Source organism: Camelus dromedarius, chromosome 30 (genome assembly GCF_036321535.1).
Source record: "Camelus dromedarius isolate mCamDro1 chromosome 30, mCamDro1.pat, whole genome shotgun sequence".
In the NCBI taxonomy this organism is placed as follows: domain Eukaryota; kingdom Metazoa; phylum Chordata; class Mammalia; order Artiodactyla; family Camelidae; genus Camelus; species Camelus dromedarius.
Window position 1 is genome coordinate 17,535,485 of NC_087465.1, and position 11,989 is coordinate 17,547,473.

Consider the following 11,989-nt stretch of genomic DNA (forward strand, 5'->3'; position numbering starts at 1 on the left):
TAAAAAAAATTAATTTTTGTAGATAACATGATTGTCTATGAAGAAAACCCCAAAGAATCAAGAGCAGCAACAACAACAAACAACAACAACACCTCCTGGGAGAAAGCAATCACAGCTAGGCTGCAGGATACGAGGTTAATATACAGAAGTCAATTGTTCCCCTGTATACCTACAATGAATATTTGGAATTTGAAATTCAAAACACAACACTGTTTACAACAGCATCAAAAATACGAAAATACTTAAATACAGCTCTAGCAAAATATGAACAGAATCTATATGAGGAAAAGTAAAAAACTCTGATGAAAGAAAGTTTTTTAAAAATCTAAATAAATAGAAAGATAGTCTATAATCATGGATAAGAAGATTCAGTGCTGTTAAGACGTCAGTTAAGATGTGACTTCAGATACCTCACCAAAGAAGATACATAGATGGCAATAAGTATATGAAAGGATGCTCAACATCATATGACATTAAGGAATTGCTAGTTAAAACTACAATGAGGTACCATGACACACCAATTAGAATGGCTAAAACTTAAATCACTGACAACACCAAATGCTGACAAAGTTGTGAAGCATCAGGAGCTCTCATTCATTGCTGGTAAGAATGCAAAATGGTACAGTGACTTTGGAAGACAGTATGGCAGTTTAATACAAAGCTAAACATAGTCTTACCATATGATCCAGCAATCATTCTCCTACGTATTTATCCAAACGAGTTGAAAAGGTATGTCCACACAAAATCCTGCACACGAATGTTTACAGAAGCTTTATTCATAATTGCCAAACTTCAGAAGCAACCAAGACATATCCTTCAGTCAGTGAATGGAGAAACAAACTGTGGTGCATCCATTCAATGGAATTTTATTCAATAATGAAATGAGTTATCAAGCCACAAAGAGTCATGGAAGAACCTTAAATATACATTGCTAAGTGAAAGAATCTAAAGGAGCTACATACTGCATGACTCCAGCTGTACGACATTCGAGAAAGGTGAATCACAGAGACCATAAACAGATCTGTGGTCGCCATGAGATCAAGGAAAGGGAGAGAGGGGTGAATCAGTGGAGGACAGGAGATTTTTAAGGGCAGTGCAACTATTCTGTATGATACTGTAATGGTGGATACATGACACCATGCATTTGTCAAAACCCATAGAACTGTGAGACACAAAAAGTGAACCCTGATTGATGTCAACTATGCCCTTTAATTCATAATAATGTATCAATTTTGGTTCATCAGTTGTAACTAATGTACCATACAAGTGCAAGATGTTAATAATAGGGGAAATTGTGCTGAGAATGGGTACATAGGAATTCTCTACTTTCTCCTCAGCTTTTTTGTAAAAGTTGTAAACCCAAAATTACTTTAAAAACTAATCTCTATTATCAATGTCCATAGCAAGTAAAAAAATAACTCACAGCCAATTTTATATATACACATATGTATAAAAATATGCAATATACATGCATATACACACATTCAGATAAAATAAAATAACTATACATCTCTTTTCATGATAATTTTAAACGTCAAATCCTGTTATTTTCCCTCTCCTAATATAATGCTTTTACAGAGACCATCAATAGGAGGTGAGGAAATGCACATAGTTATGCTAAATTGTTTACAAACATTGTAGTAGTGAAGGAAACCAAGATTTAGAAGGATAATTGTGAAAGTCTGAAGGTCTATGAAAGAATTATTTTTAAAGATTGTAATAATGCCAACTCTAAAAATATATTATAAGCAGCTCATTCACTTTTATTCTTTAGTTAGTTCACTTTCTTCCAAGAAATATAAATTAACACTTGAATATGAACTGAACGCCAACAGTACATATCAAATTTTCCCAATGAGTTAAAATGTGAGGAAAAGAAACACGTACCAAGTCATCGATGCTGATCATAAGAACATTCTGATACACTCTGCCGTCTTTACCTCCAATATCACAATCAGATGATGCTACTGGCAACAGAACAAGGATCAGGGGAGGAATTCCAAAGATATACCTAAAAGAAACTAAATTAAACAGTAAGTAAGAATAGGCCAAATGTCGTAGGTCATGTTAAATCATTTGATAGAGGTGTTTCAACTGGCCTGACCACTTATTTCCAATAATTAAAAAAATGCATCTTGATTTTTGGATAGTGTGGGAAGAACTCTAAAGTTCAATATTATGTAACAACCAAAGTAGGACACCTTTTTAGAGTTTAGGTATCTTTCAGTTTTTATTTAGAAATGAATCTTTGGGAAAGTGCAGAACAGGTGTCATGACAGCAGAGTCCCTCTGATTCACTGACAGGAAAACAGGTAAATTATTGGTAAAAAGTTATACATTTTTGAAATTTTATAATCAATGGCATGTGATTGTGTATTCATGTAGAACGTGATGGTTGTTCAAGTGTCCAGCTGCTTCTTAGAGACAGGGAGTTTAGCTCCATGCTACTGCACTGGGTTGTATTCTTTCTTTTTAATGCTGGACATTAAAGGGCTTACTCATCCCAGGACTGTGAGAAAGTTGATATTTACATTATGAGAATCCTTATCTTTTCAGTATTTTCTAAGTGCTCAGAGACCCATATTCTCTTCAAACACAGTTCTGTCTAGCTTCGTGATATATTAGAAAAACCCAGTAAGTAAATTCATACCCTGTTAACTAATTATTTACTTTTTTTTAAATAAGTGTTTTCAATTAGGGGCAATTGTTAATCAAAAGGAATGGAATTATAAATGATGTCAATTGAGGCAGCACTAATACACTGATAGAAAGCATTAAAATCTGGTTACACAGGGACTTGTTTCTTCATAAGCCTGCCAGTGTCTTTTTGCATCTTTCTATGAACTCTTGAATTATGTTGACCATATATTTCCTGTGAATTTCACCAATGAATTTGACTGTACTTGTTGAGTGCAAGACATTTCACATGTACACCTTCTCCCGACTAAAATTCCAAACAGTACCCCTGGAACCCAAGGAACTAATATTGTGACAACAGCCTAAAGTCTGTTAAATATATCGTAAGTTTCCCAATAACATCATCACTTATTACATAATTATCTGTCATATAAAAATTAGTAGCACTTCCCAATAAATTATGTGCTATTGGTGCACAATATTTTTACAATAGAGAATGTAGGAAACAAACATGAATTCCACATCTCATCTTCACATGTCACTACCACTTGACAAGGTAAGAAAGAGGAACAAGTGAGACATAGAACCTATTCACAGCTCTGCCACCAAGTGTCTATATACATGATGAGCAAGGATTTACTTGGGAGATTAATAATGATGATCATGCTATTTACCTTTAACTGAGTAGCTACCATGTACTGAGCACTGGTCCCTGCCTTATACTTACTATCTCTAAGGGTCAAAAGGGTCCTGCCTGCTATTTAATCTTTTTGTAAAACAAGATAGTAGGTACCAAGTCTGGATTCTAACCTGAGCTTGCTGCCTCACCCGGACTTGATTGTTAATGTCCGTAATCTTTTGATAACATGTAATCACACTGTTCTTCTGAATGAAAATCACTTCCAGGCACTATTACAGAACTCTGTCTCCCTTTGTCCTACTACTGTCCCTTCATCCTGAAGATTCTCAAACAATGATACCTTGCTAATTATTTACTTGGTCCTAACTTTATAACCAGATTTGTATAGACTGCACAGAGCCAAACCTTTTCTTTTCTCTGTCATCTTACAGATGTCCAGCAGGTAGACTTTGGGAGGAGCAAATGGTAAGGAAAAGTAACACAGTATATAACTTGAAATGAGCTTTAAAGGAAATATAACAAAATAATTAAACATTAGAATGAAAAAGAGACATTTTAACCATTATACAGAAATGTTATTTCAAATGTCCACATTTTATGTTTGAATAAAGGAGGCTGTTTTATTTTTTATGAGCATGAGTTATTATCTCCTCTTCATTACAATTTTCAGTAAATGATGCTCCCAAATTCATATCAATCATTCACTTGATGGCATTTTATCAATGCGTTCAAATGATGGCTTGGTGGAAAATTCAGTCTTTTTTGTATACTACAAATAGTTTCTCAATTTTAAAACATTATTTGCCTTATCTGTAAAGAGGGTCTTTGGTTGTGAATAAGTTAGTCCCAGATAAACTCTGGTGATGCAAAACACAGAGGGAGATCTGGGGCTTCTGTCTTGGTATGACAGTGGTTGTGTGACTGAATGAGTGACAGAGCATCTTAAAAGCTTCAGTTACCTAATTTGTAAAATGAACACATGATCTCTTGATGTCCCTTGCAACCCTCAAGCAGCCGAATTCTGTGAGTCTACCTAGCCAACCTATTACAGTAACTTTATATTTGAAACCACCTGATGGACAATGTTGCAAACACACCCAGGGTTTTGAACTCACATTTCATTGGTTTCTAGTTCTCTCATTAATGACTTGCAATTTGATCTGCAATTGAAGTCTTTTCTCTACACCACATAGAGTGCAACATATTAATATTGCCTAGTTTGAGCATGCTTTTGACATTGTTGTCACAATAGGAAAGGACTCCGTTTTTATTTTTGTTTTTAGATTATACAGAGAGATCCACCCCCTCCTCCAACCTTGAACTTTCCATTAGTTTACAAAAAAAAAAATAAATAAATAAATAAATAAACCATAAGGAATAATGCGAGGCAAGCTTGGGCTTGTGGAATTTTCTTTAGATTTCCTGAAGGGACTGAAACTAGAGAGCTTGTTTTCAGTAGGGAATTTGGTTAAACCAGAATGAGGGCTCTCTAAAAAAAAAAAATTCTTGCTGGTTTTTAATTTAAGCCAAATCATACATCCAATCCTCAGATGCTTAAGTTATGGGGTCAAAGTGAACATAAACAAATTCGTTTCTATAGTCCAGCAACCCCAATCTTTCATTAGTCTTTAAGACCCATTAGTGTTTATTGACTGTCTATCATAAATGTTACATAGACCTATTTTCACTGTGATTTTTAAAAAAAATGGTCAAAAGAGATTCAGGATAGAATGACATTGTCTGAATATGTAAGAATTAGCTTTAATATGAACAATTGGCACAAGCGAGTGAGTACAGTTAATAAACAGTAGGAAATAACCATATGTTATATGGAAATCAGCTTTTTAAGGTCATAAAAATGAGTTTGATTATGCTCACATGAGGAAATCTACTATTTGCCACAAACATATTACAACTATATTATAAATTCTATCCACAAGTCCAATGATAAACAGTTAAAGACATTTCTGAAGCCATCCTCTAATATTGCATACAGTGTTTCATTTAATCCCATAACCATTTCATGAGGTAAGTACCACCAATTATTAACACTTTTGCAGATGGAGAATCTGGGGCCCAAAATTTTTCCCCACATAAAATAAGCCAGGATGCAAATCCAAATTTGTCAGGGTGAAGAATCCAGAAACTAAGATTTTAGCCACTGAGCTACACTGCTTCCTACAAAAATAACTGCATGTGTGTAGTCCAGGGAAATGTACAAAAACCCATGTTCCTCCACATGAACCTCACTAAGGCACTTCCTTGGCCAAGCTCTGAAACACTGCATCACACACTTTTATTTCAGGAAACAAGACACTAATTATTTGCTCTTATTACACTAGGTTATGTGTCAGAGGTGAGGCCAGAGAAAACATCTCACATGCAAGTGTGTGAATTCAGCATGTAAGTTGGTCCTATGAAATAACCTTTTCTATTTTTGTTCAAGATGTTTCAACATTTATGTGTCACTGTGTGTGCTTCTCTTTTATACTTGTTCAGGCTTTCTAATTATTCTCAGTTCTCCATTTTTTATTACTACTCCAGTTTTTTGGTCTTCAGATATGATTAAATTACCTAAACTAGATAGCACAATCGAGGACCACATAGCAGGTCCTCAACTACTTCAACTTTCAGAAGAAGTAGCAAAGAAAAAGGGTAAAAAGTAACACTATCCGTAAGCATCTAGTGAAATCTCTTGGAACGAAGAGCAGAAAGCCATTCATAATCATTATTATTAGTTTAGAATTCTAATGCTTTGGTGGCTGACAACTTATGATACATGATGAATATAGATATACTTCAGGAAATAAAGGTTCCTTGTTAGTAATGGGCACCCAGCTTCCTTTTCTTGTTTTACCTCTCCACTTTAGATCAGAGGTGACAGAATTAGAACTGGGAAAGGCCCAGAAAGAAGCAATTGCAGGAGATCCAGGGGCATTGTAAGGAAAACAGGGGTACACCTAACATCAAATTCATGGGCTTCTGGAGGACACTCATTACAGATCTTCTATCCTATAAACCCGCTCCCCCTTTATTTTGTTCCTGATCTGGTACCTATCGGCTGTCAATTTCTGATGCTTTAATACCGATGAGAGGGGAAAGGACTCTTTTGATCTAACGGTGCAGCCAGGAAAGGGCACAGACCGGGCATCAAACACAAGGACAGTCTGCTCCCTATCCCTGCACCCTCCCCGACCCGTCTCCTTTTGCTTGAGGAAGCATTTACTGTAAGACACTAGAATTGCCCTCAGCAGATCCTCTCCCCTTACACCTCCTTTACCCCTTTGTCCTTCCAGTCGACTTTTTGACTCTCCACGTTGGCCATACGGCTGCCAGCGGAATCCAGCTCGCCTCAACTCTGCCCTTGTCCAGTTTAAGTCCGTATTCCGCACAAATAAAATACAGTAGATCTCTGCAAGGGTCTACAGCTTAGAATTATGCCTGTTAATCCTGCCTCCAACAAGGAGCACCCATACAAGGAAAAAACCAAACATCCGAAACTGGCCTTTCTCAGTGCCGGTCCGAGCACTTGGGTTCCCAGCAAAAGACATAAGGCACAGCCCCAGTCGGAAACTCCCAGCCTCAGAGCGGGGAGAAAATGGGTTTTTCCGGAGACTTGTCCCCTTGGGGTTTAAAAGCGCGTCCCATGGGAGCTTCGCTTTCACTTCTATAGGGAGTTGGAGCTGCAAGAGCCCAGATCCTCGCCGATCCCGGGGGGCCCGTGAGTAATGCGGCGCGGCCAGGAGCCCGGGGAGGGTCGGCTGGGCGCCGGGTTGACAGCGGGCAGCACTGGGGGAGACTGGCGGACAGCACTGCCACCTCTGGGACATGGGTGCGGGCTGCCGCCGCTGAGCGGCGCGGAGGCTGCAGCGCTGGGGCAGAGAGCTGGCGTCGGGGACTGCTGCTCGCACGCAGCCTGCCGGGCGCAGCAGCCCCAGGTGCAAGTGGCTACGGGCCAGGGTACTCAGGCGCGGCTGACGGCTGCCCGGGGCAGAGCCAGCGCTCTCCGCAGGTGCAAAGTGCAAGGCCGGGCTGTTCCCGGACGCGCCCGGGCGCGGGGCCCCGCAGCGCGTCCCGGAGTCCCCGGGGCGTGCCGGGCGCGCGAATGTCTGCGCCCGGGAGAGGAGCGCTTACCATGGAACATGGTCTGCGGGAGGCGGGCGTGGTCATGATGACCGCAACTGCAGCAGGAGCAAGCTCTCACCGCCCATAGTCACTCCCAGGACCCTGGTCTTCCGCGGAGTTGCCGGGAGTCCGTGCCGGGTAGGGCCGTCTCTGCCGCTGGTTCCTCCTACCCACGCCGCGCCTGCTGTTTCATCCATCCCAAGGGGGGCGGCACACACCACGGCCCGGCTCTGCGCTTCGCCTTTCCCATAACTTCCGTAGGATCAGCCAGCAGTGTACTTTCAGTTTCTACTTTGCGCTTGGTCTGCAGGTTCGATCTCTGAGTTAATCACTGGGACGCCTTTCTTGCCACCCTTCTTCCCTCTCCCGGTCACCTGCGTCCTCCCCTGGCTCTTCCTGTGCACCTGGACCAGGACCAGAGGAGGGCGCGAATTCCCAAAGCACCTCAGGAGGAATGAGTTGGCCTTCTAAATCAGGGCGATTCGAACCAAAGGACTTTCCAGATGACCTCTAACCGCCTTGGCAAAGCCAGGCGACTAGGATCTAAAAGCATCAGTTGTTAATGTGTCCACGAAGCTACAAATGTGTAGGACGAAGGCTGGGCTATCACAGGCGGACGCCAGGGAGGAGGCGTCGCAGCTCTTGCCGCGGATGTGGTGGACGATGCCAAGTCGTCTGGTAAAAAAAAAAAAAGAAAGAAAAGAAAAGAAAAAAAAGGAAGTAAAGAATGATTAAGAGGGCCACTCCCTCAGCCTCCCCAACCTCTCTAGGCTTTTTCATCTCTGCCTTTTGTACATGCACCTGCCCAGGTGAGACCTCAGAGAAAAAAAAAATCCACTGGGTCAGCCTAATCTGGTGCTATCTTTGGACCTGAAAATCAAAGCCCAAATTAGGTGGAGGAAGTGGAGACTGCCCATAATAGTTCATAACAATGACTCCAACGTGTGCATTCATCTGAATTGGCTAATAAATCAAATTATCCATGTTGAGTGTGTGTTATGGTGAAAACCTTTTTCTAGTCCTGAATTATTTAGGTATTTTCTGTTTTGGTTTGATTTCTGATATTCTGCAGTTACCTGCTTAAATGAAGGGGGGGGGTAAAGTAAAGTATAAACAGTGATGATAATATTACGACTCATTTATGTAGCATTTGCTCTGTGCTAGTATTGTGTATTGTCTCATGCTTTTTATGTGTAGCGTCTCATGCAAAATTTTCTGTGCGATAGAGAGTTTTCTTACCTGCACTTCACAGATGTGGGAACTGAGGCTACCTTAAGTATCTGCCAGAATTCACTTAGCTGGTTAGTAACAGAGCTTGGACAAAAACCTACCACACACAGGTTCTAGAGTGGGGGCTTGGACCCCCTGAGTTGGGAGTTCTTTTGAACAATGTGGAAATTGATACCAGGAGGAAGCTAGAGTCACTTGTCATGTGGATGTGCCTTTGCTCCAGTATGGGGACCTCAGGATAGATTTCTGGAGTTTGTGAGGTCTCAATTGAGACTCAAGCAGGAATTAACCTGGGGATGTGCGCATTCCAGATTCTGCTATAGTGTGAACAAAGAAACGAGGAAAAGAAAGGAGAGAGAGTAACAGTGAAATAGAGTGAGACAGCATTGCTCAAGGCTGAAACTTGGATTTCTGATTCCTCTTTTAGTCTCACTTCCCATGTCCAATCCATAGGTAAATCCTGTCAGCTCTACCTCAGAATTAAATTCTGAATCTGATCTGTGCACTCTGTGAATTGCCTGCTGTCTAAATCTTTCAGCTTTCACTCTTGCCCACATGCCCTTGATTCGCTTCATAGCAGCTGAATATCTGATTTACATTTGCCACCCTCTGTGACCACCCTCTGGCCACTTCGCACTGCGTACCAGGCTTTCCAGGCCCCGCTGCTGTCTCTGACCCTCTCTGGTACCCATGGCCTTTCTCCTCCCTGTGCCCAGCCAAGCTGACTTCCCGTTAGAAGAGAATCTAGCGCACAGGCACGCAGAAAGTGACAGAGAGAGAGAGGACAGTTGAGTGGGATGCATGAATGAGAACATGTGTGGAAGAGAAAGTACGTGAAGGCAGAAGGGAAATAGAAGGAAAGGGGTAATGAGAACAGGAGGCAGAATGGAGTGGGAAAAGTCACGTATTTGCATCTGACTGCAACTTAGCATGGAGGTGGACAGTGGAGAAACAGAAGGCTGGAGCGACTTGTAAAAATGAACTCTGTAACAAAACACAACTAGGTGGGTATTTATGTAAAACCCCTGACAGCAGCATTGAGGTAGATAATTGCACAGAGCCTGCACTTTTTTCCTTTCTAACTTGTCAGGGACAGATGAAAGAGTATCCATCAGTAACTTGTTCAACAGGAAATCCGTCTTCCTTTTTCACGCAGTCGCCATAAAACCTGGCTGAGAAAGGGCTTGTGCGTAAGTGAACTCTTGGGAAGCATGAGGGGAAATTATTCACAGTGCCAGGAGAGACAATGTAAATTCCTCACTAGCTCTGACTCCAAATGTGAAGAATCACTCTGAAGAGAATAATATTCATAAAGCATTTGGAATTTTTATTGTTATATGAAAATGGGTGCATTCTAACTACATCAACTTATGATTTTTCTGTCTAATGCCACTTGGAAAAAATTCCAAAATGTAGTCTTAAATTCGTAGTTGATATTTTGATAAAGTAAACATTATTTTTCATAAGACAGATGGATAAGGATAAATTGTTTTATGAATTTTTATATGCTAATGTTCTGTGATTAGAGAACTGGAGTGCTTACCATCATGTTCACTCATAGATTCAATGAACTGTGCAGAAAAGTCAACATGAAAACAAAATAGTATATAAAGTTTATGGATTATAACTCATGAATATTAAGAAGGAAGATAGCATTCTCAGAATAATCCATACAATGTACTAGAAAAAAATTGAAATAAAATAATATGAATGTCAACTTAAGGGAATTGTTAAAGTTTGACCAATATCTTTTGAAATGTTCTACAATCTTTGATCAAAATAGTCAATTATTGGTAACCCGAAAATCTTTTCTTGATAATTATCTGAACTATTTTTACCCAACTTAATATGACTATTCTCTGTAGTCTGAGATCTGAATGCTAGCTGTCATTCTGTTTATAGATAATTATCTGAAGTCCCTACGACTCAATTTTCCAGGCATAATATTCAACATATTTCAAACACACACACACACACACACACACTCACCAGGATTACTTATGGGCATGTGTTCTGTGTGGAACACATGGGGCCTATGCTTAGAAGGGCTCTGTGTTTGGTTTAATGTTCTGCTGTCACTGTCCTGAAATTCTTAATTATTTTCGAACAAGAGGGCTCTCATTTTCACTTTGCATTGGGCCCCACAAATTCTGTAATTGGTCATGCACACTTACACATATTAAGCTGCACATTGTGGGTAGCAATGCATGTCTTAAAGATAGTTTCAGTCTAGTGGGGAAAACAGATGTTAAATGTGTAACTTCAAAAATAAATAATATTATGGAAAGGTTAAGGTTTATTTCAAACCAGAGTTTTAAGGCAATCTAGATCCATTTTAAAAATTAGTGAAGGTCCAAAAAAGGTTAATATTCCTGCCCAGTGGAAAAATAGCCATAAGAGGATAACCTGTAACTATAAATCAGATCTGTTTGATTTTCAAGCCTGAGCTTGAGGATGAATTTTAAATTTTATCGAGTGACTACTTAACATCTATTTACATGTTTTTTCTTGTCGCATTCCTGAATAAACTGCAAATTTATCATAATGTTAAATTCAAATTGCTAACATTTAACTTAGAACTTTGCAATTGTATTCATAATTGGTGTATGTTTGTTCTTCATATTACAGTCAACTGAGCCAGGTCTATTTCTGTCAAATTTTCTTAACTTACAAAAGAATTTGAGAATTCTGTTGTTTTCTAGAAACTGTAACTGTTTAAGCATTATACAAATGACTAGAGTTCAACAATAGAACACAACGTAATTTTATAGGATGTAGCCTAGGGAAAGGATGAGACTGCCAGTTTCGAGCATTATAAGAGTGAAAATAAAAAGGTTTCTTCTGAAGGTGGAATCAGAAAATGGCCACATCAAAATATCAGGGACTTGGCTGAAAGTGTATGTCAGCATTTCAGTGACTGCTTGAGCTATGGAAATAAATGAAGTGACCCAACCTGAAACTGAGGAGAGGGGAGAGAGAGAGAGCTAATGCCAGGAGGAACGCTGAGACATGGACGCTAAGAGGAGATGGAGAATTGGGTGCCAGCCAACTACCTGACAAACAGTAGGCAGCGAGGCAGGAGAGGCAGAAGTCGGCGTCCCAGAAAGTAAAGGGAGATAGAATTTCAAAACAGATTAAGTCGTCAGTATTTCCAAATATCACAACGAGATTGAACAAGATGAAGACTGAAAAATGTGTCTACTGAATTTGTCAGAGTAGAGGTTGTCCATAGTCCTCATGACAACAGTTTGAGGAGAGCTGTTTAGTTGGAAGCAATATTCCAGTTTGTGGGAAGTCAGGGAAGATGCAAATAAAATGAAAGGAGACAACTTTTTAAGACATCTGGTAGAGAGCAAA

At 39.9% G+C, this 11,989-nt stretch overlaps 1 protein-coding gene across 2 annotated transcripts in view; it reads right to left on the minus strand.

Annotated features, from left to right (window-relative positions):
• The window catches only part of IL7 (interleukin 7), a 41,461-nt gene extending 33,398 nt beyond the window's left edge, over nucleotides 1-8,063 (minus strand). For both annotated transcript variants that reach the window (XM_010979403.3, XM_010979404.3), the window contains exons 1-2: nucleotides 7,412-8,063; nucleotides 1,888-2,021 (exon numbers count right to left, since the gene is read on the minus strand). In XM_010979403.3, the coding sequence (XP_010977705.1) occupies nucleotides 1,888-2,021; nucleotides 7,412-7,421 (144 nt within the window). In that variant the 5' untranslated portion in view covers nucleotides 7,422-8,063. The remainder of the gene's footprint in view (nucleotides 1-1,887; nucleotides 2,022-7,411) is intronic.
• Nucleotides 8,064-11,989: the final 3,926 nt, after the last annotated feature.